Below are 25,265 nucleotides of genomic sequence, written 5' to 3' on the forward strand. Positions count from 1 at the left end.
TTACTTCTTCTGTTCTCATGTACTACTGTCTGCTGTCTTCTGTTCTACTGTTAATGGCGCTAACTAGCCTGCCGTCACTAGCATGTCCATCCATCTTAAGAAAATGACAACCCAAGACGGCCGTTCGTCTCAGATATACTACCAAGTCCTGCCTGATCTTCTTCGTCTTCATCATCTTCTACTCTCCCGGTTTCACCAGCAGCTCATCTCGTCTATCCTAAACACCATCTCATCTCATCTCATCTCATCTCATCTACTGCCATCTACTGTCAAGGTCACCCCGAGTAACTCGCATGTACATAAAGTACAGCAAGTAAAGTAACCAGCGACTAGCAAGGAACTAACTAAAGCATGTAAGTAACTCGAGCTAAGAGCGACACGAGGCTTGCCCTGGTCTCCATCCAACGTCCCGCGACAGGGATGAGAAGCAACTAGCGGTCTCTTCTTCGTCTTCGTCTTGTCTCTTCGTCTCTTCTTTTTGTTGTCTTGTTGTTGTCTTCTGTCTCTCAGGAGTAATATCTCCTTGTCCTGCCATCGTCATCTCAGTCAAGAATAAGATTAAGAATAACAACAGTAACAGTAACAGTAGAAGAAGTAATAACAGTCAGTAATAGAATAACAGTAAGAAGAATAGAGTCCTCTCGTATCTCGTCTGCTGCTCTTTATGCTGCTTGACTGGGTTTCAGCCACGGACGAGCGGAGGCGGGCCGGTGGAAGGGCAAGAAAAGAAGAAGAGAAGAAGAGAAGAAGAAGAAGATAATTAAAGTAGAAGACGAGAAGTAGAAGAGTAGAAGTAACTGACTGACTGACTGAAGACTGACTGACAGCGAGAGAGAGAGAAAGTCGAGTCCATCTTCAAGTCTTCAAGTCTTTCTTCAAGTCTTTCTTCTTCTCTTGCCTCCCCCTGAGCTGCGTCTTCTTCTTCTCTTCTTCTCTTCTTCTTCTCTTCTCTTCTGCAGCCACGAAGAAGCAAAAAGGGGTCACTCTCAGTCTCTTCTCTTAGTCTTCTTCTTCTCTTTACTCTTTACTGTCTTCTTCTTCTCTTCTTCTCTTCTCTAGTTAATCCTCGAGTTCTCCTCTTGGCGTCTCCTTTTTCTCGGTTTCAAGCGAGACTCGCGCTTTTTGCTTCTGGCTCGGATTCGGATTCTGATATCACATCTTCGCTTCTTCTTCTTCTTCTCTGCATCTTCGCCTCTTCTCTTCTTCCTGTCCTCCTCTTCTCTTCTCTTCTCTCTTCTTTCTTCTCTTCTATGCGCTGTCTCGCCTCGACGTCGTCGCTCCATCGGTGACGGGCCTGCATCATCACATCCTCGACCTCCAGCATCATCACCATCACGACCAGCAGCAACATCCACAGACACCCACAGACAGCAACATCTCCATCTCGATCGAGGGCATGGCCCAGTCCCCCCCGGCCTCGCCCTCCCGCGCTGCCTTCAACCGTCCCGTCAGTCTCATCATGCGCCCGTCGCGGAGCAGCAGTCGCATGAGCGTCGGCAGCGTCGCCAACTCCAACAGGCACTGCGGCAGCGGCAGCTCAGACGACGATGCCAGGACCGCCGTCAAAGTTGGTACGTTACCATCACATCACACTGATTATACTCATTACACTGCATGAATATGTTACTGATAAAGTCCTTAGTCGTCCGCGTTAGACCCCCCCTGCAGCAATCAGACCCGGGCTTCGACCTGATCCCGCAGCGCTTCCAGCGGCCGACCGTCCATGTCACCTCGCCGACCTCGCTCGCCATCGACGCCCCCCAGGGCCGCAAGCTCTTCGTCTTTGACCGCGTCTTCGGCGAGAGCGTCGACCAGGAGGGCATCTGGGACTACCTGCACGACAGCGTCAACTCCTTCATGCAGGGCTACAACGTCTCCATCCTCGCTTACGGCCAGTCGGGCGCGGGCAAGTCCTACACCATGGGCACCTCGGGGCCCTCAGAACAACACGACCCCAAAGCAATGGGTACCTCACTCTCTTATTCTACTCAATTGATATATATTCACTAATATAATAAATAGGAATCGTGCCGAGGGCGGCGCAGATGCTGTTTGAGAAGCTGACGGGCTCGCCCACGCACAACAGGAGCTTCTCCGGCTCCCCAGTGACCGGCCTGCGGACGCCCCAGAGATACTCCTCTGCCTCCTCCTTTGGCCGTGTCTCGGACAAGCCCTGGCAGATGCGAGCAACCTACGTCGAGGTATTCCTCTTCCTCCCTCTATTTTCGCTGATACTAACGATATAGATATATAATGAACAATTGAGAGACCTGCTGCTGCCAGAGTCGACACCCCCCGGAGAACGCAACACTGTCACCATCCGCGAAGACACCAAGGGCCGCATCATCCTCACCGGCCTCCACCAGGTCGCCATCAACTCCGTCGACGACCTCATCAACGCCCTCAACTTCGGCTCGGCCATCCGCCAGACTGATTCCACCGCCATCAACGCCAAATCCTCTCGCTCCCACGCCGTCTTCAGCATCAACCTCGTCCAGCGCAAAGACGGTTCAGCCGGCCTGCCGCTCTCTGCCCAGGAGAAACGCTTCTCCATGCCGGATCCTGCTTCTTCTTCCTCCTCATCTACATCTGGAGACCACGTTACCATCGACAGTAAACTGCACTTTGTCGACTTGGCCGGAAGTGAACGCCTCAAGAACACGGGGGCCTCGGGAGAGCGTGCCAAAGAAGGCATCTCCATCAACGCGGGTCTCGCCAGCCTGGGCAAAGTCATCTCCCAGCTCTCCTCCCGCCAGCAGGGGGCTCACGTCTCCTACCGCGACTCCAAGCTCACCCGCTTGCTCCAGGACTCCCTCGGTGGTAACGCAATCACCTACATGATCGCCTGCGTCACTCCGCCCGAGTTCCATCTCTCAGAGACCCTCAACACCGTCCAGTACGCCCAGCGGGCCCGCGCCATCCAGTCCAAGCCTCGCATCCAGCAGATTACAGACGAGAGCGACAAGCAGGCCGTCATCGAACGCCTCAAGGCTGAGGTCGCCTTTCTCCGCCAGCAGATTCGTAACGCGGACGGGGGCGAGAGGGATCGTCGTGCCCTTCTCACGCCCCAGGAGCGGTCCGACCGCCAGAACGAGCGCGAGCGGGAACTCCAGAACCACCTGCTCGACGTCCAGGAGAGCTATACCGCCCTCAGCCAGCGCCATGCTAAGCTCATCTCAGAGCTCACCAAGTCCGATCCCTCAGCAGACAGCAGCAATGGCGTCGACGACGGAGGGGACGCCTCCATGGAGCGCCTCAAGCGGTCCCACTCCTTCGCCGAGTCCGTAGAGCAGGTCGTCATGGAGTACGAAAAGACCATCCAGTCCCTCGAGTCCTCCCTCTCCCAGACCAGAGCTTCCCTCTCGGCCACCGAGAGCACCTTGCTCGAACGAGAGACAAAATGCGCCTACATCGAGACCGTCAACGGCCAGCTCCAGGCCCGCATGCAGAAGATGCTCGACCGCGAGGCCAACACAGAGAGCTACCTGCACGACCTCGAGTCAAAACTCGACAGCCATGCTACGGGTGAAGAGAAGAACGCTGCCATCGTCGCAGAGCTCAGAAAGGAGCTCAACCGCGCCAGAGAGAACGAAGCCAGCTGCGAGGACTATATCTCTACACTCGAGGAACGTCTCGCCGAGGCTGACCAGGACATGGAGCTCATGCAGTCCGAGATGGACCGCCTCGAGCATGTCATCGACCGCCAGCGAAGCCTCGGAAAGCTCGACAACCTCCTCTACGAACTCGACCATGTCCAGAACGGTCACTCCAGGTCAGAGTATTCTGCAGAGTATCCTACAGAGTATTCTGCTGTTGGCATCCACGACTCCAGGAAGCTGTCTTCAGCTGGCTCTGCTTCTACCATCAGACCCAAAAAGACTACTCGCACCAGGACGCCCTCGCTCGACGTCCTCACCGAAGCTGTCGAGACCGCCATCCCAGAGTCCGACGACGACCTCCTCCTGGCCGACGGCTCCACCCCGTCTTCTATCCAGGAAGAAACCGCCCTCGACCTCGCCAGAGACGACGCCGGCCTCGCTGCCCTCGAGAGAGCTACCCCTACCAACTCTACCTTTGCCAGAGACGCCCACGATGACGATGATGAAGATGCCAAAAACGACGAACCAGAGCCATACACGCCCAGTGCTGCTCAGTCTCAGTTCGTCGCTGAAAAACTCGACAGCGTCACCCAGGAGCTGTTCGACCTGCGCATCCAGCACGACCACTCCATGAACGAGTACGCCCTGCTCAACGCAAAATACCAGGAGTCCCTGCGCGCCATGGCAGAGCTCCAGGACGCCATGGACGAGATCCGCCACAGCCAGCGGTCCCAGCACCCCGTCCAGCCTGCCGTCGCTTTTTTAGACACCAAGCTCGCTCAGAACGGCCGTCCAAGGGTCAATGGCAATGGAGTCTCGGTCTCCTCCTATTCCAATGGTGGACAAACATCACGCTCGCTCTCCTCGGAGTTGTCCTCGGCAGAGCAGGCCAACAGCTCATCCTTCACTTCTTCCACCACTACTAACAATACAGAGGTTGAAGAAGCAGACCAAGGCGAAGAAGAAGATGATTCCGAAGAAAGTGATGTGGTCAAGAAACTCAAGGCTGAGCATCAACAGGCCCTCGATGCTGTCACCAGCAAATTCAACGAACTCCAGATGGAGCACGAAGACAGCCTCACCCTCCTCGAGAGCCTCAAGGACGAAGTCACCCGCTACAAGAACGCCGCCTCCTCGCCTCCACACACCCCAAATGTCATCCGCCGCATCACCAGCCAGAGCATGATGACCGTCGACCGCGCCCACAGGAACCTCTCGGCTCTCCGCATCCAGGCCGCCGAGGAATTCGAGGGCCGCCCCGAAACCCTCCAGAGCTTCGACCAGAAGATCGACTCCGCCCTGCGCGAACTCAACTCTCGCATGGAACGCATCCAGGCCCTCGAGGCCGAGAACAAGAACGTCAAGAAGGAAATGGAGACCAAGGCCACCATCATCTCTGGCCTTACCCGCGAACGATCCAGCTTGCAGTCCGTCTCGCCCGTCGACATGACCGTTGTCTCTCAGCTACGTGACCAGATCGTCAATGCCGAGGGACAGATGAACGAGATGAGAGAGGCCCACGAAGCTAAAGAGCGTGAACTCGCAGAGGAACTAAAGTCCGTCAACGCCCTCGTTGAATCGCAAAAGGCCGAGCTAGACTCTCTACGCAAGGAAGTCGAGGAGTGGCAAGGAAAACACCGCCAGACTGCCGAGGAACTGGCTCTAGTCCAGAGCCGCCTCGAAGCATCAGAAAAGCAAGTCAAGGCCACCGTTGCCGAGCTCGAGGCCTCCCTGGCCAACGTCGATGCCATGCGTGGTACCAACAGCAGCAGTAAAGGTGGCGTGTCTGCTGATGAAGCCGCTGCCACCGCTGATGCCCTGGAGAAAGAGAGATCTCAACACCAGGAGCTAGTCAACAGCCTCAAACAGGAGATCGACGGCCACAAGGCCACTATAGGAGCACATCTGGCCAAGATTGCTACTCTCGAGAGCGACCGCGACGGTTCTCGCGCTGCTCTGGACGACCTCGCTGGCTCAGAAGACCAATTGGCCTCGCACAAGGCCCGTGTAACCGAGTTGTCCAGGGACATCGAAGTACACAAATCCACCGTTGAAGCTCAGCAGGCCCAGCTCGAAACCCTCCAGCTCACGCACAAACGCGAACTCCTCGAACTCGAGTCCAAAACCAAAGCCGCCGCCGAAGCTCAGTTCGAGTCCCAGCTCGCCGAAAAGGCCGCCGCCCACGAAGCCGCTCTCGACGACCTCCGCGCCGAACTCACCAAGTCCAAGGACGAATCGGCCCAGATTCTCAAGACAATCTCCTCCTTGCTCAAGACTCAAAGCCCCGTCACCCCCTTTACCCTGCAGGACCAACTTCAGGACGTCCTCTCGCAAAAGGACCAGTTCGCCGAGAAGTACTCTGCTCTCATGGACACTAATGAGTCCCTGACCCGCCAGCTAGACGAGAAGACCGAGACACACTCCGCGCTCGAGAAGCAGGTCGTCGACCTCAAGAACAAGGCCAACGAGCACGAGATGAAGGTCAACGATCTAGCCGTGCTGGTGGCTAACCACGAAGAAGCCATTGCTGCCAAGGAGGCGACTATAGAGGAGATCAAGGCCGAGAAGGAGAAGAGCATCCGTCTTGTCGAGGAGCTGGAGGAGCAAATCACCTCTTCGTTTGACCAGCATAACAACAGACTCTCGGTCATCCAGGCCGAGAAGAGCATGGCCCTGGAAGAGGCCAAGGCTAAGATTGCCGCGCATGACAAGGAGATTGAGACTTATCGTGCTCGTATCGAGCAGCTGGAGGTACTCCCCCCCCACCACCGTTTTGAAAGTGATATTTGAAAATGAACGTATTCTAACATCTACAGGCACAAACACGCCCCATCTCGCCGGAAGGAGGCCACATCGACCGCGGCTCCGGCTCCATCTCAACCAACCTCCGCAAGAGCTCGTCCGCAGCCTCGCTTCCCTCACCACCACCCGCCATCCCGCTCCCTCCACTCCCCAATATCGCCGCTGCCGCAAATCCAGCAAGCATCTCGCCGCCCTCATCCCGACACCAGAGCAAAGAACTCGCCAACAACCAATTCGTCGAGGACCAAGAAGCCCGCATCCGCACCATCGAGAAACACCTGCATGCCGAGAAGCAGCTCACAGCCACCCTCGAAGAAGCCCTCGGCGACCTCGAGGCGCAAAGCAACAAAGTCAAATCAGACATGGAACTATGGAAGAAGAAAGCATGGCAGCTCGAGGAAGAAGTCACCACCTTGCGATCGGAGCGTAACTCGGCCCGTCTCTCTCTGCAGGCTGTCGAGGAGGAACGAAGCGCTCGACGAGAAGCTGAGGCTGCCCGCGCCCATTTGGAAGAGAAGATGAATGCCATCAGCAAGAAGAAGAAGAAGAGCACCCTCAACTGCTTCTAGCCTTTCTTCTTCTACTTGTTCACTTGCTTTATGTCTGTATTTTATTGTCTTTCACGCCGTTTGATGAGTCTGCTATGCCTGAGCCTGAGTCGGAGTCGATGATGTGGTTGATGGAATACACGGATGTTCCATCGACCAGGCATCTACAACCGTCCCCTTTTTTTTCCTTGTCTTCCTTTTTTTTTTTTTTTCCTTTTATACTTCCCCCCTCCTCCCTCCTCCCTCTACGTTGATTGGATTGGATTGGATTGGATTTCTCTTATTTATCTCCTTTTTTTCTCTTTTTTTTCTCCCCTATAATTTGCTATTTTTTTGATATCCCTTGTTCTGCTCCTGCGATTGTTGTCAGCTGTGTATAAAATGCCCTTCCCCCCTCCCCTCCCATCCCCTGCCCTGCCCGCTCTACGATTAGATGCTAAAGAGGACACACTCCCCCTGCCCTGTTTCTTTTCCTACTTCGTTTCGATTTGACGGACTGGACTGATTTGGCACTTGACCGTTGACTTAAATGACGTTTTTTTTTTTATCTACTTTGATTCTCCCCTTATAAAGATACAGATCCAAGATTCCCTCCACGCTTATGCTTACGGCCGGAATTTCTCTAATAGTTTATTTCTTTTTTCTAACCCCGTTTTTTCCTCCCTTTTTTCTTTTCTCTTTCCCTCCCCTTTCCTCTTTTCTTTTAATCTTAGTAACTTATTTTCTTTTTTTCATCGAGCTGTTTACTGCTTATCCAAGTCATACACGGCACGGCACGGCATAACCAACCCCTACTTTATTTGTTGACGAAGAGAAGATTCAAGATTACAGAATGTCCTGGCCCCGGGGGGCTTTTTTTTTTCTTTACTTATTTTACTCTACTTACTTTTTTTTACTCTATTCTTATTGTTTATTACTATTATTATCTTATATCCTTCTCCTCCTTCTCCCTTCTAGTAATTAGTTGATGCCGTCTAGATGTATCTATCTATTTACTTCGATGCCATCGAATGTTGTAACTTTCCTCCTTAACGGCTTTTTGATATCACGTGATGCGGTATGACTTCATCCGCGAAAGTTAACAAGTAAACAAAGCCGACGACGACGACGACGACGACGACGACGAAGTTGAAGATGAACAATTGATCAAGTGCCTAATATGAAGAGAAGATACAGTGATAATGAAAGACCGAAAACGATATAACATCATCTTCGTCCATCCCGACCTCGGCATCGGCGGCGCAGAACGCCTGATCCTCGACGCCGCCCTCGCCCTCCAAGCCCGCGGCCACAAAATAACCATTTACACCTCCCACCGCGACAAGAGCCATTGCTTCGAGGAAGCCCGAGATGGAACGCTGGATGTGCGCGTACACGGCGACAAGCTGTTTCCCGCACACATCAGAGGCCGATTCCACGTTCTAATGGCAATACTGCGCCAGCTCAGCTTGATCTACTACCTCTCCGAAAGCACGGCCACCAACGACGACGAAATGCACGACATTTTCATAGTCGACCAGGTTCCGGCCTGTGTGCCTGTGCTGCGAGCGTTAAGGGACCTAGCTATGCGCCGCAAAACGAAGAAACAGCGCACGCTGTTCTATTGCCATTTCCCGGACCAGTTGCTTGCGCGGCGAGGGGAGGGTGGTATGGCGCTGCGGACGCTGAAGATGCTTTATCGCTACCCGTTCGATTGGTTTGAGGGCTGGGCGATGAGTGCCGCTGATAGGATTGTGGTTAATTCTCGGTTCACGGGCGGAGTGGTGCGGGAGGTGTTTGGGAATACCGGCGAGGATGTACAGGTTGTTTACCCGTGTGTGGACACGGGCAGAAGCACAAAGGAGGTATCAGTGACCAAGGTTGATGATGGAGGGGAGCTGTGGGGTGGGCTGAAGATACTGCTGAGTATTAATCGGTTTGAAAGGAAGAAGAATATCGAGCTTGCATTGCATGCGTATCATGGCATTGCGGAGGAGGATAGAAAGGGCACACGATTGGTTATCGCTGGTGTGTTACCTCTTTCTTAATTAACTTGGCGTTGCATTGCTAACGACTTATAGGCGGCTATGATAATCGAGTCTCGGAAAACGTACAGTATCATAAAGAGCTGGATGCACTAGCTACTCGACTCGGCTTCCAAACAGCTACCTCCCAAACCGTCGTATCAGCCATGTCCGTCCCAGCCTCTATAAACGTCCTGTTCCTCCTTTCTGTCCCATCTGCATTTAAAGAAACCCTGCTCTCCTCCTCGAGTCTACTGCTCTACACCCCTTCATACGAACACTTTGGCATCGTCCCCGTCGAGGCAATGTATGCCGGTCTGCCTGTTCTCGCAGACAACACCGGCGGACCCCTAGAAACCATTGTGGAAGGGAAAACCGGCTGGCTCAGATCATCGAAGGAGATCTCGGGCTGGACAGAAGTGATCAATTATGTTCTGCAGCGCATGTCGTCTGCTGAGCGTCAGGATATGGCTGCCTTTGCAAAACAGCGGGTTGAGAGAGAATTCTCCCTTCATGCAATGGGCGAACGGCTCCAGGATCAAATTGACGAGATGGTCCAGGCAGAAGACCGCGCTTTTCTTCCTCTTACGGTAATCCTTGGACTTGGCCTGGTGCTTGGCTTGATATCTTCTCTTCTCATCTGGCTGGCCATGAGTTGAGACCTTTGATCTAAGATGCATTGAATTGTAAAATTAATAGATGAACGAGCGAGCTTGATGAGTTACATGTATATGCTAGTTCCATACATCATCATCACCTGCTGCATGACTACGGAGTAAACAACCTCACAAAGGTACATTTATTCGTGATCATTCAAATCATGAACTGTGCAAAGATGTTCCTTCTTTAAGGCACATGATATGTAATAGTCTGGGGTCTGGATCAACTCCGAAGGCAACAAGCGGAGTTAACATGCGATCCACAAGTGCAAAGGGTGAGTCAGTTGATGTGTTCAATGGCCGGCTGTTCAATGGCCGCTCGTTGTGTGTGTAGACTGCTGAGTTGACCGTCGCTTGTAGATGTGAGAGACAAGCTGCTCCGGAGTCACATCCTGCCTCGGCAAAGGGGTAACCAAGCATCATAATTCCAATTGATAGTTTGATTTGTTCATTATGTAGCCTAGTGAGTACTCCGAAGAAATATTTTAGTTACTGGCATAAAATATGACATCTCTCAGCATATCTGGGGTATTCATCCGGGAAATACAACGGGAATAGATTCTCATGGCTCAGGAAGAATCAGAATCCCCCTAATATAATAAAATAATTTAGAAAATATAAAAATCCATGGGTGCCCGAGTGAAATGATCGACGTATCATCGGCATATAGTAATTTCCAAAATATTTTGATATATCTTGCAAATTTATACGTACCAGATGGTCCATGTTACGAGTGTGATTCTGGGAGAAACGGCAAGTAACAACTATTGAGAAGATGACGGATGGATGACAGCTCGACAAGGGAGCTCATAGCTGGACTCGAAGGAATTCAGTCACAGTAAATCAGCGTGTAATAGGTAGGAATGACTGCTCACTATGTGGCGATATGTGATTAACCACTAAGCAGATAACCAGGGGTGTAACTATCCAATTGCCAGTATCCAGGCCAGGATGTCTGCCTGAGATAGCGCCTCCGTGTATAGCCAGGATTTGGCCGGGATGAGGGATTCCCCGCGTCCAAGAGATATTTCGGTTAAATTCTTTCATGGATGCATTGCTTGTTAGCTGGTGGAGCAACTCGATCCCTTGCGATGATGCAGAGCTGTCCGGGGGATGTGCGGAAAATCTTAGATACGACCAACGCCCAACTGGCAGACGGCTTCGGCATAGGCATGGGGCCAAATGTAACCTCCTTGCCAGTCCATCTCCGGCACACGAACAGCATCCCGAGCCCAGAGCTCTGGCCCGGCGCGGCCTCTGTCGTTGATAGGGGGACACGGAGTCCGGAATACGGATTACGGGTTACGGAGATAATATGGCATCGCTCAAGAGCAAGAGCCAGCGATGCTGATATTTCCAGCCATCTCGTGGGATCAAAAAGTTAAGGAGTCATACGGAGTATATGGGGCTTTTATCACTGTTGGCCAGCCTGCTCCCTGTCGATATGGACCCTACATGGGCCCCTACCTGGCCGCTGGCGTGCTCGCACACATGATAACGCCTTGATGAGGAAGCTCGGGGTGCTGTCAATTTTTAGGAATTCCGCTGCTGGCGCTCTCGTGCTGGCATCGACGATGGATCAGTGGTCGTAGCGGAGTATGGAGCAGTGCTCAGAATATGGGCCTACTATGGAGTCACACTCCCGTGCCCTGGCAGTTTGACGGCACAGCAGCAGCAATATCAAAGGATTTTTAGCCTTTACCTATATCGTGTTCCCCAGTTAGCGACGAAGCTAGAAAACGGCACACCCTAGCTGGCGCTGTTCATACTTTCTTGTCGATCCCTCTAAGCAGCTTTTGACGGTCGGCATTCCTTGACTCGCCCGCTGCTTAGACCAATATGAGCTCGCTGTTGGTGTATTCTGGATGCCAGCGCTGGGTTGCCATTATTAATTAAATATACGAGGGAGGGGAAGGGCGTTGAGCTGCCAGGGATGCCCGATTGTTGATTCTGGACTGGGGTTAGATTCCTCCAATGTCTATAAATGTGCGGATGTCCCGGCTGTGATTCTATGGCTTGAGCTTCTCAGGCAACGAACAGCCAATTCCTCTCCATTTATACATTCACACAATGGCTGCCCTCTTTGTCTCGCTCCTGGCTCTCACCAGTCTTGTACCGGTACAAGGTGCCGCCACTGTGCCTCAGACAGATTATGCAAAGCGTGCTGAGCGAGTACTTAGAAGCGCTCCGCTGATAGATGGGCACAATGACCTCCCTTATGCTATCAGGAGGTCTACCAACGACCAGATCTATGACGGGAAGCTGCCCTTTGAAACCTCACTAAAGGGCCATACCGATCTACCCCGAATGCGAAAGGGTCGCATGGGTGGACAGTTCTGGAGTGTGTTCATTGCTTGTCCCTCGGACCCTAACGCTCCAATTAATACACCAAAGGTACGAAATGATGCATGTATCTCATTGAGATATTGTGTCCAGCGCTAATGTGGGTATCATTGATAGTTTGCGACCAGGGACACTCTAGAACAAATCGATGTTGCAAGACGACTTGTAGACAAGTACTCCAAGGATCTCATGTACTGCGACAACCCTGGCTGCGCAAAGAGAGCCTTCAGAGAAGGTAAAATCGGCAGCTTTATTGGTATTGAGGTATGGTACCCTTTTTTTTTTTTTTGTGTGTGGCCCCTTACCTACATGCATACTTAATCCGGATGTACATGTAGGGTGGCCACCAAGTTGGCAGCTCCATTGCGGCCTTGCGCCAGGCCTTCTACGCTGGAGCTCGCTACATGACTCTCACCCACAACTGCGACAATGCATGGGCAACAGCTGCTTCCACTGTCAGAGCCGGCAAGCCTGACCTGGGCATGACTGACTTTGGCCCCGCCTTGATCAAGGAGATGAACCGCCTGGGCATGCTCGTCGACCTCTCGCATGTTTCTCATCAAACCATGAGAGACGTTCTGAAGATCACCAAGGCACCCGTCATCTTCTCCCACTCTTCCGCTTATGAAGTCTCAAAGCACTTGCGCAACGTTCCAGACGACGTCCTCAAGACCGTTGCCAAAAACAACGGTGTTGTCATGGTCACTTTCGTGAGCAGCTTCGTCAAGGTCGATGACCCCGACTCTGCGGATGTCAACACCGTTGTCAAGCACATCTTCCACATTGCGGAAGTTGCCGGATGGGACCATGTTGGTCTCGGTGGCGACTATGACGGCACCACTGAGCTTCCAAAGGGACTCGAGGTAAGTTCCCAACACAACTGACATGCAGAATAAAAAGCAAAAGACCGCTGACGAGTTCGAGCTTAGGACGTTTCGAAGTACCCATATCTTATTGAGAAGGTCCTTGAAGCCGGAGCCACTGAGGAGCAGGCCCGCAAACTCGTTGGAGAAAACGTGCTTCGTGTCTGGACCGAAGTGGAGCAGATCGCAAAGAAGATCCAGAGATCCGGTGTTCTCCCTGTCGAGGAGGTCTGGAAGGGTAGGAATGGAACTGCTCTCTCTGAACGATCTACGTTCATTGAGGGACCCGCCCCGCTTGAGTATGGATGCGATTAAGGGGCTGTTGTATTTATCTTGCATGAGATATCACGCCATTCCCCTAGAACACGAGGTTATGAATAATATGTATCATTCTGCCCAGGTATACGTGGGTAGTTGTAGATTTTCGTCGTCGAGAACGATAAGTAAATAAATATAAACTTAGCTGTCAATTTAGACTTTTTGGAGCTGGAAAGCGCCATCTGCTTAGTAATAAGCATATTAACATCATGTGACCACGCGTTTAAAGCGCTCTTTTTTAGACGCGAATCTTTTGTGTTTATTCGAGTTTCCGCCCGCGTTTATTGATAACGACAACGACAACGATAGAGACAGCGGCAGGGGGCACAGCGGCAGTGAGGAAAGGAAGGGAGGCTTACCGATACTTGGGTATCTATCTCCCTTTTCCTTTTTGGCCCCGCCGGAAACATTTTTGGGTATTTCTCGGGGTTGTTGTTCTGGATTAGTTTGTTTTGGTCAGGGTCGGTGGTTGCTAGGCAGAGAAGTCAGGGGTCACAGAAGTCAACAACATCACAGAGATGGACCAAGTCATCAGCTTATTGTCTTCCTCCCCAGCAGTCGTATCAAGACCGACAAATGAGAGTCTGGAAGCTAGTTTTGGGGTTGTGGACAGTCCTCTGAATGCGGCACCTGCGAAGGTAGACGACTCGCTATTTGATTATGGCGATTTTCTCGACAGCTCGGCAACCAAGAGAAGGAGGCTGAGCCCCGCCGTGGATCAAAAAATTCATACCACTGATCATATCACGCCTCTTAAATCCCCCGGTTTTATGTTCTCGGACATCACGGATTTCAATAGTATAGGAAATACCCCTGATATACCCCAAGCCAAGTCAAAGGCAAAGGAAACGGTCAATAAAACATCGGCATCATGGGATCTTACCCTGGATGACCCTATCGTCTGCTCATCCTCTGCGCCTAACAACCAAATCCAAGAAGAAATTTCAAAAAAGCCAATAACTATAGTTATTGATGATGATGATGATGGCGACGAGGATGATGACTTTCTGGGCTGTAACCTAGCACCATCGGATGATATCGATGACCACAACGACGATGAAGATCTTTTCAATTTTGATGCCTCCCAATCATCAACGTTTGGTATTTCAAAGAAGACCACACTGCTGCTCGAACAACTTAGACGAGAGGCAGAGTCCAAGGGTAGATCAAAAAAGAAGAAGAAAGTGGAAGATGACTTTGATTCGTTATCAGAGGGTGATGCGCTGCCTTCCACGAAACAAAAATCCGTAAGACGGCAACCAAGCAGTCAAACAGCGGGTAAAAATGCAGACAGGACAGCGAAAGCACTAGAGCGAGAGGCAGCAAAACTTCGCCGACAACAAGAGAAGGAACTGCAAAAGGAAGAAAAGCGGAAGCAGAAGGAAGAGAAAGAAAAGCAAAAGCGGATTGCAGCTGATATCGCGGAGGCAAACAAGTCGAAAGTGGACAAGGCCGTGTCGGTTGGAGAGATGATTGTTGACATATCCTCTACCTTCCAGGACACCAGCATCGGAACTCAGACGGAGGAACATATGCGCAATCTGGGGGTGGAGATGAACTTTTCGTCCTCGCAGATACCCAACATCGTCTCATGGAGACGGAAAGTAACCGCGCAATATACTGATGCAGGACATTGGGAGCCATGTGCGCCAACAATAAAAGCCGAAGGTCATGTACTATGTTTCTTCACCGGGGATGAATTTGCCGAGATGGCTGTTGCACCTCCGGCCAGCAATAACACGGTTAAGGCGTATTTCCAGAAAATAAGCGGAGAATACCCGAGCCGCAAGCAGATATATCTCATCGAGGGCTTGGCTGCCACCATCAGGAAAGGCAAGAATTCGCGCAACCGGTCGTACCAGGCTGCTGTTCTGCAACAGATTGACGACAACCAGGCCAACTCAGGCGCTGCTGGGCAGCCACCACCACCACCACCACCTGAAGCAGCAACAGCAACAGCATCATCCCAATCCAAGCGGAAGAAAGCAAGGTCAAGCAAAAAGACGGCCAGCACAACCCATGTGATTGACGAAGACGCCATTGAAGACGCCTTGCTTCAGCTGCAGGTTGTCCACTCATGTTTGGTGCACGAGACTGCCAACTCGACTGAAAGCGCCTCATGGATCAAGAACTTCACCGAACATATCTCGACGGTTCCCTATAGGCGAGAACTGATGAAGAGCCAGGATGCGTCGTTCTGCATGGATGTAGGACAAGTTAGGACCGGGGATGATGCGGGGGATGCATATGTTCGAATGATGCAGGAGGTCAGCCGTATCACGGCGCCGATAGCGTATGGCGTTGCTACGCAGTTTCCTACTGTTGGCAGGTTGGTGGAGGCGTTTGATCAGGGAGGTGCACTGCTCCTTGAAGATGTTAAGGTATGTTATTATTGTGTGTGTGTGTTTGAACGCACCAGCCAGCCAGCCACCTTTTCAAGGACCATATTCTAATGAGCTGGAGTAGAAATGTGCGAATAAGACTGGTGCCATGACCGATGCCCGGATTGGACCGGCCATTAGTCGACGGCTCTATACCATCTTTACCAGTATGGACCCGGCGTCTTCAGACGTGTGACTGTTATCTTTTGCTTTTTACTTCACCTTTGTTTTTGGTTTTGGGAGGTATCTTCGGGCATTATCGCCTTTGGACTTAGTTGAGCATATTTAGATAGATCATGGTTGGAGGACGTTACTTGGTTATTTGCTTCTAGTTTATGATATTGAACAAGTTGGTATTCAATTGGTATATTGCACGATGAGGATGCAATGCAATGCAGCTGCCGAAACAGAAGTATATGCAGTAAAAAGCGAAAAATAAAATATAATATAAACCGAAACCCAAACGCCCATATGGTCAAATGGTAGATGTATATGTTAGATGTATATATCGGTTTAGATTAAACCGGAATGCTTCGTCTTTTCCACCCTCTCCAAGCAACCATCCACATGGTGGCAGCAATCAAAACACCAATGACGCTGCCCACGGCCCAAAACCCATAGCACTTCCAGCCAAAGCACTGTCCGTTGTCAGAGACATTAGCATCATACTCGGCAGAGTAGATGGCCCCTGACAGGCCGGCACCGGGGGCCTGGATCATGGAAACAATAGCCCAATTGGTGCCGAAGTTTTCCACCCCCCAGACAACAGAGATGATGATGGGAACAAGGGAGAAACAGGCGCCGTAGCCAAAGCCAATGAAGGTGGTTGTCAGATGTAGGAGAGAAGGGAAGGAGAGTGGAACGGGGGAGGAGAGGACCAAGTAGCCTAGGGAGACCAGGAGGGCGCAGGGGATGAGGAAGAAGAGACGGGAGAAGGTCCGTCGGTCTGAAGTTGATGCTTGTCTGGGAGCGAAGTAGTCTGAAAGAGAGCCTGTGATGAGACGGGCGAGGGTAGAGGTTAGTGCCATTAGAGCTACGTGGGTTGATGGCTCTCCTGCGGGCAAGGGAGTGCCTGGTTTGTCTTGGGCTGAAGGGGGTGACAGGGTGCTGGTAAGAGTGCCAACCTATTGCCTGTGTCAGCATACATAGAGAAAAAGAGAGAGAGAGGAAAGTTGGAGGTAGAAACGAAAAAAAAAAGAAAAAGAAAAGAAAAAAGAAAAAAGGCTGAGACTGACGTTGTTCATGTATGCCTCTCCGGGGCCGGAGATGAGGATGAAGCCGAGGGAGAGCAGCCACATGGTCCTGTCGTGGAGGAAGAGCTTGGTCTCCTGGTTAAGCAGCCATGTCTTCTTCACCTTGTCGTCCGGATGGGTATCAGCCTGGATGTTGTTACTGGTATCATCGTGGCCATGGCCAGCACGGAAAGTCCCATACTGCCCGTCCGTATCAACCAGCAGTCCACTCCGCTCGAGCTCCTCGACACCGACCTCGATAAGTTTCTCTTCGTCAACCACGTTCAGTGCGAATCCGCCTATGACTCCGACGGTAAAGGTGACGATGGCGAGGAAGACGAAGAAGCGGAAGACATCTACGTCTCCGTGGATAAGGTCTACTCCGGACCCGTCGCTGTGAGCGGTGGAGTCTGCGCCGCGGTAGACGAAGAACTTGACCAGGAAGCTGTACCAGATGCCGCTGAGCCCGTACGCAGCTATGGGGGCAGCCAGCATGATGCCCTTGTGCTTGCTGGAGGCGTAGTTCTTTGCACTTGTGGTGACGGCAGAGAAGTACATGCAAGCTGTGGCCGCGCCGATGATGGCATAGGCGATGACCATGACGCCGAACGGCCAGCCGTGTGGCCTGGGTGGGCCGTCATCCTCAGGCAGGCCGACCAGGAGGCTGGCTGGGGGTCCCGAGCGGTAGGTGAAGGCTGCGAGCAGGTATCCAGCGCCGAAGAGGACGGCGGAGATGAAGGAGACGAGCGAGGGCCGGACTCTGTCGCAGAGGAAGCCGAACAACGGGGCGCTCAGGTAGGTGAGCATCTCCGCCGTAACGGCGATGACGTTGACCCGGAACTGGGTGTAGTGCAGGCGGGTGAGCAGCAGCGGGCCATAGAGGGAGAATGCAGCTATTCCTCCAGCGGATAGTCTGTGGTACGTAGAGCAGGTAGATTATATATATATTAGCCGGGGGTCGGGTGTTGCTGTCCAAAGGAGGATTTGGATATCACCTACGCGTTGAGGACGCTGGAGACAAAGGCGACCAGACGGACAACCTCCTTGCGAGCGTTCTCTCTCTCCCTCTCTGTGTCCCTCGTCTGCGTCCTGACGAGCGGCATGTCTGGTCCGTCGGCCATGCTGCCGTCGTCACTCTCGCTGTCGCTGCCGCTGTCACTGGCGATGTCTACAGGGTCGGGCCGCCTGTCCGCCATCTTGCTGTCTATCGCCATGGTCTTTTGTCCGTCTGTCTGCTGCTACCTCTCTTCGCCAGTCCGTGCCGTCCGGTATAAATAGTCGCCCTTTCAAGTCATGGTGACCTGGTCATGCTGACGGGGAGGTGGGTGGTCGTGGGTGGTTGCTGGTCTGGATGTGAATGCAGATGACGTCCGGCTATTGAGAGTCGTCCCCGTATAGCTAACTAATAAATAGTTATAGGTAGCTAAGAGCTTCAGCCAGCCATCCAGTCACGACTGCAACACCCACAACACCCACTCAACACACGACTTTGACAGCAAGCACTAACTACAAAATACTACTACTACTGACTAGCTGGACTGGCTGGACTGGCTGCCGGTAGTAACTTCATCGACAGGAGCAGTGGGAGCCAGCAGGCAAGCCACCCAGCCAGGGGTTCGTCCATCCCTCAAGCCTCACTCTGCAGCTGGCCCGACTAGACCCTCGGACTAGTTGCATCGCCTACTTCTACCTCTACCTCTACCTCTACCTCTCTCTACCTGGCTGCAGGGTAGCCCGTCTGTATCTCATGTATAGCTGTCCGACTATAGACCAGATAAGAGGCCGACGGGACAGGCCAGGACAGCACGATCTGGAGCCTGCATGCGAGACACCGTCGATAGGCGCCTGCAGCTGAGCTACCAGCCCAGCCTTGGAGGGTCCGGCGTCCAGAGGTAGCGCCTTGTATATCGCTCATGATGTCATGATCTATCCTCTTCTTGTCGTTGCTTCATCTTCACCTACTATGTCGTCTGGTTGTTGTAGAGTATTCCTATACCATCCCATCATCAGCATCATCGGTATCAGTAGTATCACCACCACCAGTAATATCATCACCGCCAGTATCATCACCACCAGCACGGAGTACTTCGTAGTATCACCATCACAAGTATCAGCGTCTTCCGTCTGTCCAGTTCAGCCCTCTTGGTAGCGCATCTTCGTCCTCTGAAGCTGGCCAGGCACGTTCCGGGATGATTGGCGCGGTCAGGAAGAGCCCGTTGGGCCATGCTGGGCCATGCAGCGGTACTTCTATCGCCCACCGGATTTGTATGGCAGCCAGAAGTCACTCGCCATCGCCTCGCATTCGACGACCCTTTTCCGTCTCTCGTCTCGTCTCGTCTCGTCTCGTCTCGTCTCGCCTTCGTCTCCTCCAGCGGCCGTCGTCAGGATCGACCAGACTCGAAACACGTTGCGCAGGAAGCTCTCGTCTTTTGTCTTCTTCTCGCCGCCGCCGTCGTCGTCGTCTTCTTCGTCGTCGTCTTCTTCGTCTTCTTCTTCTTCTTCTCGTTCTTCCTCCTTATCAGCTTCTCTTCTTCATCTTCCTGCTTATCCGCTGCTGCTCCCTCCTTGCTCCCTGTTTCTCCTTTCTCCTTAATCCCTCCTTGCCCTGTCACAGCCAGCAGCAGCCAAACGTGACTTTCTCTTAGGACTTTTCCTGCTCCTCGGCCAGCTTCATCTCTTCATCATCATCATCTTCTTCCTCTTCTTCCTCTCCTCGTGGCGGTGTCCTTTTCCCTCCTCGCCGGCCAAAAAGAAAGTACTTAACGCTCTCCCTCCCCTTCGACCTCCACTTCTTCCATCCTTCTTCCTCTTCTTCTTCCTCCTCTTCTTCTACCTTCTCTCTCTCTCTCTCTCTCTTATATATATCTTCCTCCCTTTATATATCACTTTGACTCCCACCAGCATGGCCGGCTTCGGCCTTCCTCGCCCGCTTCTTCACCTCGCTTGATCTTCTTCTTCTTCTTCGTCTCTTCTTTTTTTTATTTATTTATTTTTCTTTTTCTTTTTCTTCTTTGGTTGCTTCTCCTGCTTAGTCATCTCTTCACGTGACATCCCTTTTTGGGCTTCCTTTTTTTCTTCTTTTTTTTTCTTTTTCAGCTCTTTTTTTCGAAGCAGCCAAAAAAAAAAAAAAGCGACGACGAGGAAGAAAAGAAAGAAGAAAAGAAAAAGCTTGAAGGACGCAAGAGAAGAGAAGAAGCAGACAGATCACTCTCGCGGCCCCAGAAGTGAACAGCAGGCGAACGCAAAAAACAAAGCAAGGGAAAGAAAAAGGTTGCTCTCGTATTCCGCAGTGAAAGTCCATCCACTCCAAGCCCGCCATCACCACCAACCATCACCATCACAACCACCACAACCGACCACCACCACCGGTCAGACCAGCATCCTGCATATAAACCGCCCCAAGCCATTGAATAGACCGCTGGGAAAGACGCTCTCGAGATACACAGCTGGTCGCCAATGTCCTCCCCATGTCAGCCTCCGCTTTTGCTTCCGACAACCGCGCCACGAAGCCCAGCAGCGCGTCTGCAGCAGACCCTCCAGCTACCCTTCTAGCATCGTCACCACCACCAGCAACAGCAGCAGCAACAGCAGCAACATCCACTTCAGCACCGCCAGCAACCTCCTCTCCGGCCGCTGCGGCACCGGAACCAGCTATCGATTCCCGTCTCTCGCCCTTCTCCGCTCCCTCAAAGTCGGTGCCTCCCTCGCCGCCCCAGACTCCCCTGATAAAGCCGTCGGCAGTGCCTCCGCTGCCAGACAACCACGCACACCCGTCCCTCAAGCGCACCAACACCTGTCCCGGCCTGACGCCCACCTCTTCATCTTCCTCGGTCTCTACCTTTGCGGCCAAGCCGTCCTCGGGTGCACAGCAGTACGGCTCCCAGTCTCCCCAGCTGACGGAGCGGGACTCCATCTTTGCTACTCACTATCTTCCCTCAGAGCCAGACAACGAACAGGAACAGGAACAGGAGCACGATCAGGAGCAAGATCAGGACCAGGACCGGGCAGACGAGCAGCAGGGCACATATGATTTCCGTCCCCGCCAGCTGAACACCAGATATGTCAGTTCGCTCTCCTCGTCTCTCGGTTCGGCACGATGGCAGCCAGTTCCCTCGCCAGATCCAATACCACCAACTCTAGATGATCGCATGACCCACCAACATCACCAGCAACATCACCAGCGACAGCACCAGCAGTTCGCATTGCCCACCCGCTCTCGCACCGTAACCGACTTCTCCTCCCTCTCAAACCACGATAACACCGGTGTAAACAACAATTCCGGCATCCCTCTCACCTTTGACCGTCTCTCACCACGGCCATCTCCCGTCTTCCGCCCCCAGCCAGGTCCAGACAGAGGCCGAGGTCATCACTCCCAGGGCCACGGACAGGGCCAGAACCAGGACCGGCGCCAGGATCAGGATCAGGAAGAATCGTCCTCTGGCACGGACACAATGGCTCTCCTCGCTTCCCGGGACCTTAGCTCCCACCTCCATAATCATCACCACCACCCCCATCATATTCACCGTCATCCCCATCATAATCAGCATCAAAACAACAACAACAATAACAATAACATCAACAGCCACCTCATGCGTGGACGCACTTCTAGAGTCGAAAAGTCTATCGAAGCTAGCTTGGCCAACGTCGATCCTAGTGCCAATGTTCGCTCCCGCAAGTCAAGCCACTACCTTGGGCTCTTCAAGGAAAACACCGGCGAGCCAGAATGCAGGAAAAGCATTGCTCCAGAACTTGCCTCTCTTGATGAGCTCTCGGGTGTCGGTGTGGGTGCTGGCGCCGCCCGGCCGGATACCACCTCAGCCGACGAATCGCCAGCCGTCGTCCCCAAGGAGCTTCTAGACGAGATCCGGAGCCACCAGCATCGCCGCCAGGATGGTGCATCCCCCGCTAATGGAGCTCAGCCAGGGCTACCAAGGTCAATTCCATCTCGTGACACTCGAATGCTCTATCCCGGTCACGCGCTCGAGGGCTTCTCTCCAGATTCAGACTTTGCTGCCGCCCGGCCTGGTCTGGCCGAATCGGTGTTCGAGGACGATGACGAGGACAAGGAGCGTATATCCTCCGCCCTCTACTTCCCGCACCAGCGCCCTCTCGAAGCTGCAGACAAGGATGCCGGTAACAAACTGCAGCCGGAACAGCCACTCTCCTCTTCCCCGGCCAACCTAAAGCCCTCCCTCAGCGAGACCAACCTGGTCGATATCTCCCTCTTCTCAAAGACTGAAAAGAGCCATTTCACCGGTGACCTGCGCAAGACCATCCCCGAGCCTATAGAGCCGCCCGTCTCTTCTTCCTCTGACCCTCACGCCGTCTCCGTGCCTTCCGGCACGGCCGCTGTCGTGGTCGAACCAGCAACCGACATCTCTGAGTCCGACTACCTCTCTGCCTCGGAAAGCTACACCTCCACCACTCACGACGAACCAGAGGACGACGATGACCTGTCTTCCCACGATGAGGCGGCTGGAACCACTCCTCGGGGCACTCCCAGGCCATCTCACCCCCAGATCAAGCATCCTCAGTCTCAGCACATACGCTCGCCGACTACCCCCCTCGGTGCCGTCGAGCTGAAGCCCTACCGTCACCAGGTCGGCGGCCACACCACCGTCTTCCGCTTTTCCCGGCGTGCAGTATGCAAACAGCTAAACAACAGAGAGAACCAGTTCTATGAACGTATCGAGAAGAGACACCCGGAAATGCTCGTCTTTCTCGCCAGATATATCGGTGTTCTGAACGTGACTTTCTCCAAGGGATCGAAAAAGCCCAGCAAGAAGGATAATAATAATAATAACAAGGATGACAATGCTGCGGTCACATCAGAGCCTGCAGCAGCCAAGTCTACAACAACCATTGATGCCCAAACCTCTGCCGTCACCTCTACTGCGTCATCCCCGCCGAAACGCACTGAGTCAGGCAAGGCTAATAATGGCCAACGCATCTTCAGCCAGTCCCAAGTCACCGGGGTAATACCCAAGGTCATCCTGGAGAATAACCGCCACATCATCCCCTTTGACCTCTTCATGACCCCCCAGTCGGCCAAGTCCACCAGCGGCAGCGGACATGCCACACCCACCCAGTCTCACTGTGGCTCGCTCGAGGATGTCTCTGCCAATCTCACCTGCTCTCCCAAGTCGACGCCTGAACTCAATGGAGAGTCCGACAAGCCTCCAGCATCCATGACATGGGGTGCCACCACCGTCAACACAAAGCTCCAGGAACAGGTTCTGCGAGAGGTCTTCACTCCTCCCACCATATACTCGCACCATCAACGTCGTCACCGTGGTCCAAGAAACATCCCCAAGCTACGATCTGGTGCCTCTTCCCTACGTAAGGATGGGAAACTCTTACCCTTGCATAGGGGACGCAGCGAACTCTCCGTCTCCGCAGCTGGCAATCCCGCTCTTTCATCTTCTGCTACTGCTTCCATGCAAGAGGATACAGCCACTCGAGTGTCTGGCCAGCGTCGTCGACGGAGGCACTCTGGTTCTGGCCTCGAGAGGAAACGCAGCATGAGCACTGGTCCCGGTGATCTCATGTTCTACGAGGACGAAGGATACGGTGGAGACAAGGAGGACGAGATCTTTAAGATGGAAGATGATGTACGTCTGCCTGTCAAGTCTGATAGTACCCCTACCAGAGGACGCGAGCAGGTTACCCTTCCTGTCTCCCTAGGTACATCAACCGGCGAACCCGTACGTCTACCCACCAATCCCAAGGAAGCCCAGACAACCACCACCAGCGAGGATCGTGTGCAATTTTTCCTGCTCCTCGAGGATCTGACTGCCGGAATGAACAAGCCCTGTGTTCTGGACCTGAAAATGGGGACCCGTCAATACGGCATTGACGCCGACGAGAAGAAAAAGAAGTCTCAACGCCGCAAGTGTCAGAGCACTACCTCCCAGCAACTCGGCGTTCGGCTCTGTGGCATGCAGGTCTGGAACGTCAGCAAGCGCGAGTACCTCTTTGAAGACAAGTACTTTGGCCGTGATCTCTCGTCTGGCCGCGAATTTCAAGATGCCCTCACTCGTTTCCTCTACGACGGAGCAGACTATAGTTCGGTCATCGGCAAGATACCCATCATCCTTGACAAGCTCTCCCAGCTCGAAAGCATGATTGTCCGTCTCCCCGGCTACCGCTTCTACGCCTCTTCTCTGCTCATCCTCTATGACGGGGACCGTGACCGCTCCTCCAACTCCCCTTCATCTCCCTCCAAGGACTCAAAATCCCACCGCACCATCTTTGAAACACACTCGGACTCTTCCCTTCCCAACCCATCAAACCTCACGCTGAAAATCGTCGACTTTGCAAACTGCGTCACTGGCGAAGACGGCATCCCACCTTCATCCCGCTGCCCACCACACAACCCCACAGATATAGACAGAGGTTACCTCCGCGGCCTACGCACGCTACGCATGTACTTCCAGCGCATCCTACGCGAAGTCAGTGCTAGTGTTGGTGAAAACTATGTCGAGCGTGGAGAAGGCGAGGCACTCTCCGCGGCACCCTCGAGCGTTGTTGGAGCCGGCCGGGAAAGAGGAGAAGCATGGGCATGGGATGAAGCCCTGGGCGAGCTAGAGGAGGGGGAGATCAGTGTATAAAAACTGATATACACGCATACAACCCAAACGCATGACATTATATTTTCCAACCCAACACACCACTGCAAGATACCCTTACTTACCCTTATTTAACCCCCCAAATCCCCGCTCTAGTTTTCCTTTTCTTTTCTTAGCCTTGTGCCTGTGCTTTTGCTTCCTTTCTTCTTCTCCTTTCGTTTATTTTCTTCCATCGGTATCGGCATGGTCCACGGCACGGAAACAGGCGCCGGCGCAATCGGGAGCGAGGGAACTGAATTGACCAACGACCCCAACCAATTAAAGACGGATACGGCGTTATTTTACCTTCTTCACTTTGCATGTGTTTGTTATTCTTATTCCCCTTCCAGCTAGTTAAGCAATTGTTTTACTTGTTATATTTTTTTTTTTATTTACTTTTTTTTTTCCCACATCCCGTTCTCATACTTTAAAATTCCTCCACCTTTCTCCTCCTTTTTTTCTTTTTTTTCAAGGCTTCGGGATATCTTGTTACGGGATGGATGGTCGGCCGCCAGTGGCTGCCATCGTTAGGCGAAACGGCGAGGCCAGGGATGGCCACGGATAACAAAAAAGAAAGGAAGGAAAAAAAAAAAGAAAGAAACAAAAAAGAAGATACATCCTGCATTACTTGTTTGCATTCATACACCCATCCACGTTGTTCAGCTTGTTCGTTTCGTTTGCCTGTCTTGTCTTGCCCTTTTTTATCCTGCGTTCTGACGAGGATGTTTGTCACTTTTATATCGTTGCTTCTTCTCGGTTGTTTCAAAGATTGATTCCTCACCTTACTTATTATTACTCATACCTTTCTCGCTTTATGAACGGGAGATGGAGTTTCCGGTGTCCCTTCGGGGTCGTCTCTGCCTTGTCCTATCTATTTCCTTGCTCGTTGCTTTCCTGTGTGTTTGCTTGC

The 25,265-nt window shown here is 52.7% G+C and overlaps 9 protein-coding genes across 9 annotated transcripts; 6 read left to right on the forward strand and 3 right to left on the reverse strand.

The window, feature by feature from the left end:
* Positions 1-82: 82 nt before the first annotated feature.
* ARB_02711 (uncharacterized protein) lies at positions 83-322 on the forward strand (the record flags this gene model as incomplete). The annotated part of the gene is made up of 1 exon (XM_003010933.1): positions 83-322. The coding sequence occupies one exon, from the start codon at positions 83-85 to the stop codon at positions 320-322; it is 240 nt and encodes a 79-aa protein (XP_003010979.1).
* A 438-nt stretch (positions 323-760) lies between these two features.
* ARB_02712 (uncharacterized protein) lies at positions 761-1,333 on the reverse strand (the record flags this gene model as incomplete). The annotated part of the gene is made up of 2 exons (XM_003010934.1): positions 761-1,015; positions 1,118-1,333. The coding sequence occupies 2 exons, from the start codon at positions 1,331-1,333 to the stop codon at positions 761-763; spliced, it is 471 nt and encodes a 156-aa protein (XP_003010980.1).
* Positions 1,334-1,396: 63 nt separating this feature from the next.
* ARB_02713 (uncharacterized protein) lies at positions 1,397-6,970 on the forward strand (the record flags this gene model as incomplete). The annotated part of the gene is made up of 5 exons (XM_003010935.1): positions 1,397-1,571; positions 1,676-1,966; positions 2,023-2,201; positions 2,247-6,350; positions 6,416-6,970. The coding sequence occupies 5 exons, from the start codon at positions 1,397-1,399 to the stop codon at positions 6,968-6,970; spliced, it is 5,304 nt and encodes a 1,767-aa protein (XP_003010981.1).
* Positions 6,971-8,130: 1,160 nt separating this feature from the next.
* On the forward strand, positions 8,131-9,611 carry ARB_02714 (uncharacterized protein; the record flags this gene model as incomplete). Its single annotated transcript, XM_003010936.1, has 2 exons — positions 8,131-8,956; positions 9,010-9,611. 2 exons carry the CDS (start codon positions 8,131-8,133, stop codon positions 9,609-9,611), a joined length of 1,428 nt encoding a protein of 475 aa, XP_003010982.1.
* Positions 9,612-11,681: 2,070 nt separating this feature from the next.
* ARB_02715 (uncharacterized protein) lies at positions 11,682-13,132 on the forward strand (the record flags this gene model as incomplete). Its single annotated transcript, XM_003010937.1, has 4 exons — positions 11,682-12,005; positions 12,072-12,218; positions 12,293-12,817; positions 12,884-13,132. 4 exons carry the CDS (start codon positions 11,682-11,684, stop codon positions 13,130-13,132), a joined length of 1,245 nt encoding a protein of 414 aa, XP_003010983.1.
* A 521-nt stretch (positions 13,133-13,653) lies between these two features.
* On the forward strand, positions 13,654-15,588 carry ARB_02716 (uncharacterized protein; the record flags this gene model as incomplete). Its single annotated transcript, XM_003010938.1, has 1 exon — positions 13,654-15,588. The coding sequence occupies one exon, from the start codon at positions 13,654-13,656 to the stop codon at positions 15,586-15,588; it is 1,935 nt and encodes a 644-aa protein (XP_003010984.1).
* A 446-nt stretch (positions 15,589-16,034) lies between these two features.
* On the reverse strand, positions 16,035-17,962 carry ARB_02717 (MFS monocarboxylic acid transporter, putative; the record flags this gene model as incomplete). The annotated part of the gene is made up of 3 exons (XM_003010939.1): positions 16,035-16,640; positions 16,662-17,661; positions 17,748-17,962. The coding sequence occupies 3 exons, from the start codon at positions 17,960-17,962 to the stop codon at positions 16,035-16,037; spliced, it is 1,821 nt and encodes a 606-aa protein (XP_003010985.1).
* A 776-nt stretch (positions 17,963-18,738) lies between these two features.
* ARB_02718 (uncharacterized protein) lies at positions 18,739-20,067 on the reverse strand (the record flags this gene model as incomplete). Its single annotated transcript, XM_003010940.1, has 4 exons — positions 18,739-18,833; positions 19,007-19,278; positions 19,397-19,621; positions 19,793-20,067. The coding sequence occupies 4 exons, from the start codon at positions 20,065-20,067 to the stop codon at positions 18,739-18,741; spliced, it is 867 nt and encodes a 288-aa protein (XP_003010986.1).
* Positions 20,068-20,215: 148 nt separating this feature from the next.
* On the forward strand, positions 20,216-24,358 carry ARB_02719 (inositol hexaphosphate kinase KCS1, putative; the record flags this gene model as incomplete). The annotated part of the gene is made up of 1 exon (XM_003010941.1): positions 20,216-24,358. One exon carries the CDS (start codon positions 20,216-20,218, stop codon positions 24,356-24,358), a length of 4,143 nt encoding a protein of 1,380 aa, XP_003010987.1.
* Positions 24,359-25,265: the final 907 nt, after the last annotated feature.

Source organism: Trichophyton benhamiae, assembly GCF_000151125.1.
Source record: "Trichophyton benhamiae CBS 112371 chromosome Unknown contig01206.0, whole genome shotgun sequence".
Lineage (NCBI taxonomy): Eukaryota > Fungi > Ascomycota > Eurotiomycetes > Onygenales > Arthrodermataceae > Trichophyton > Trichophyton benhamiae.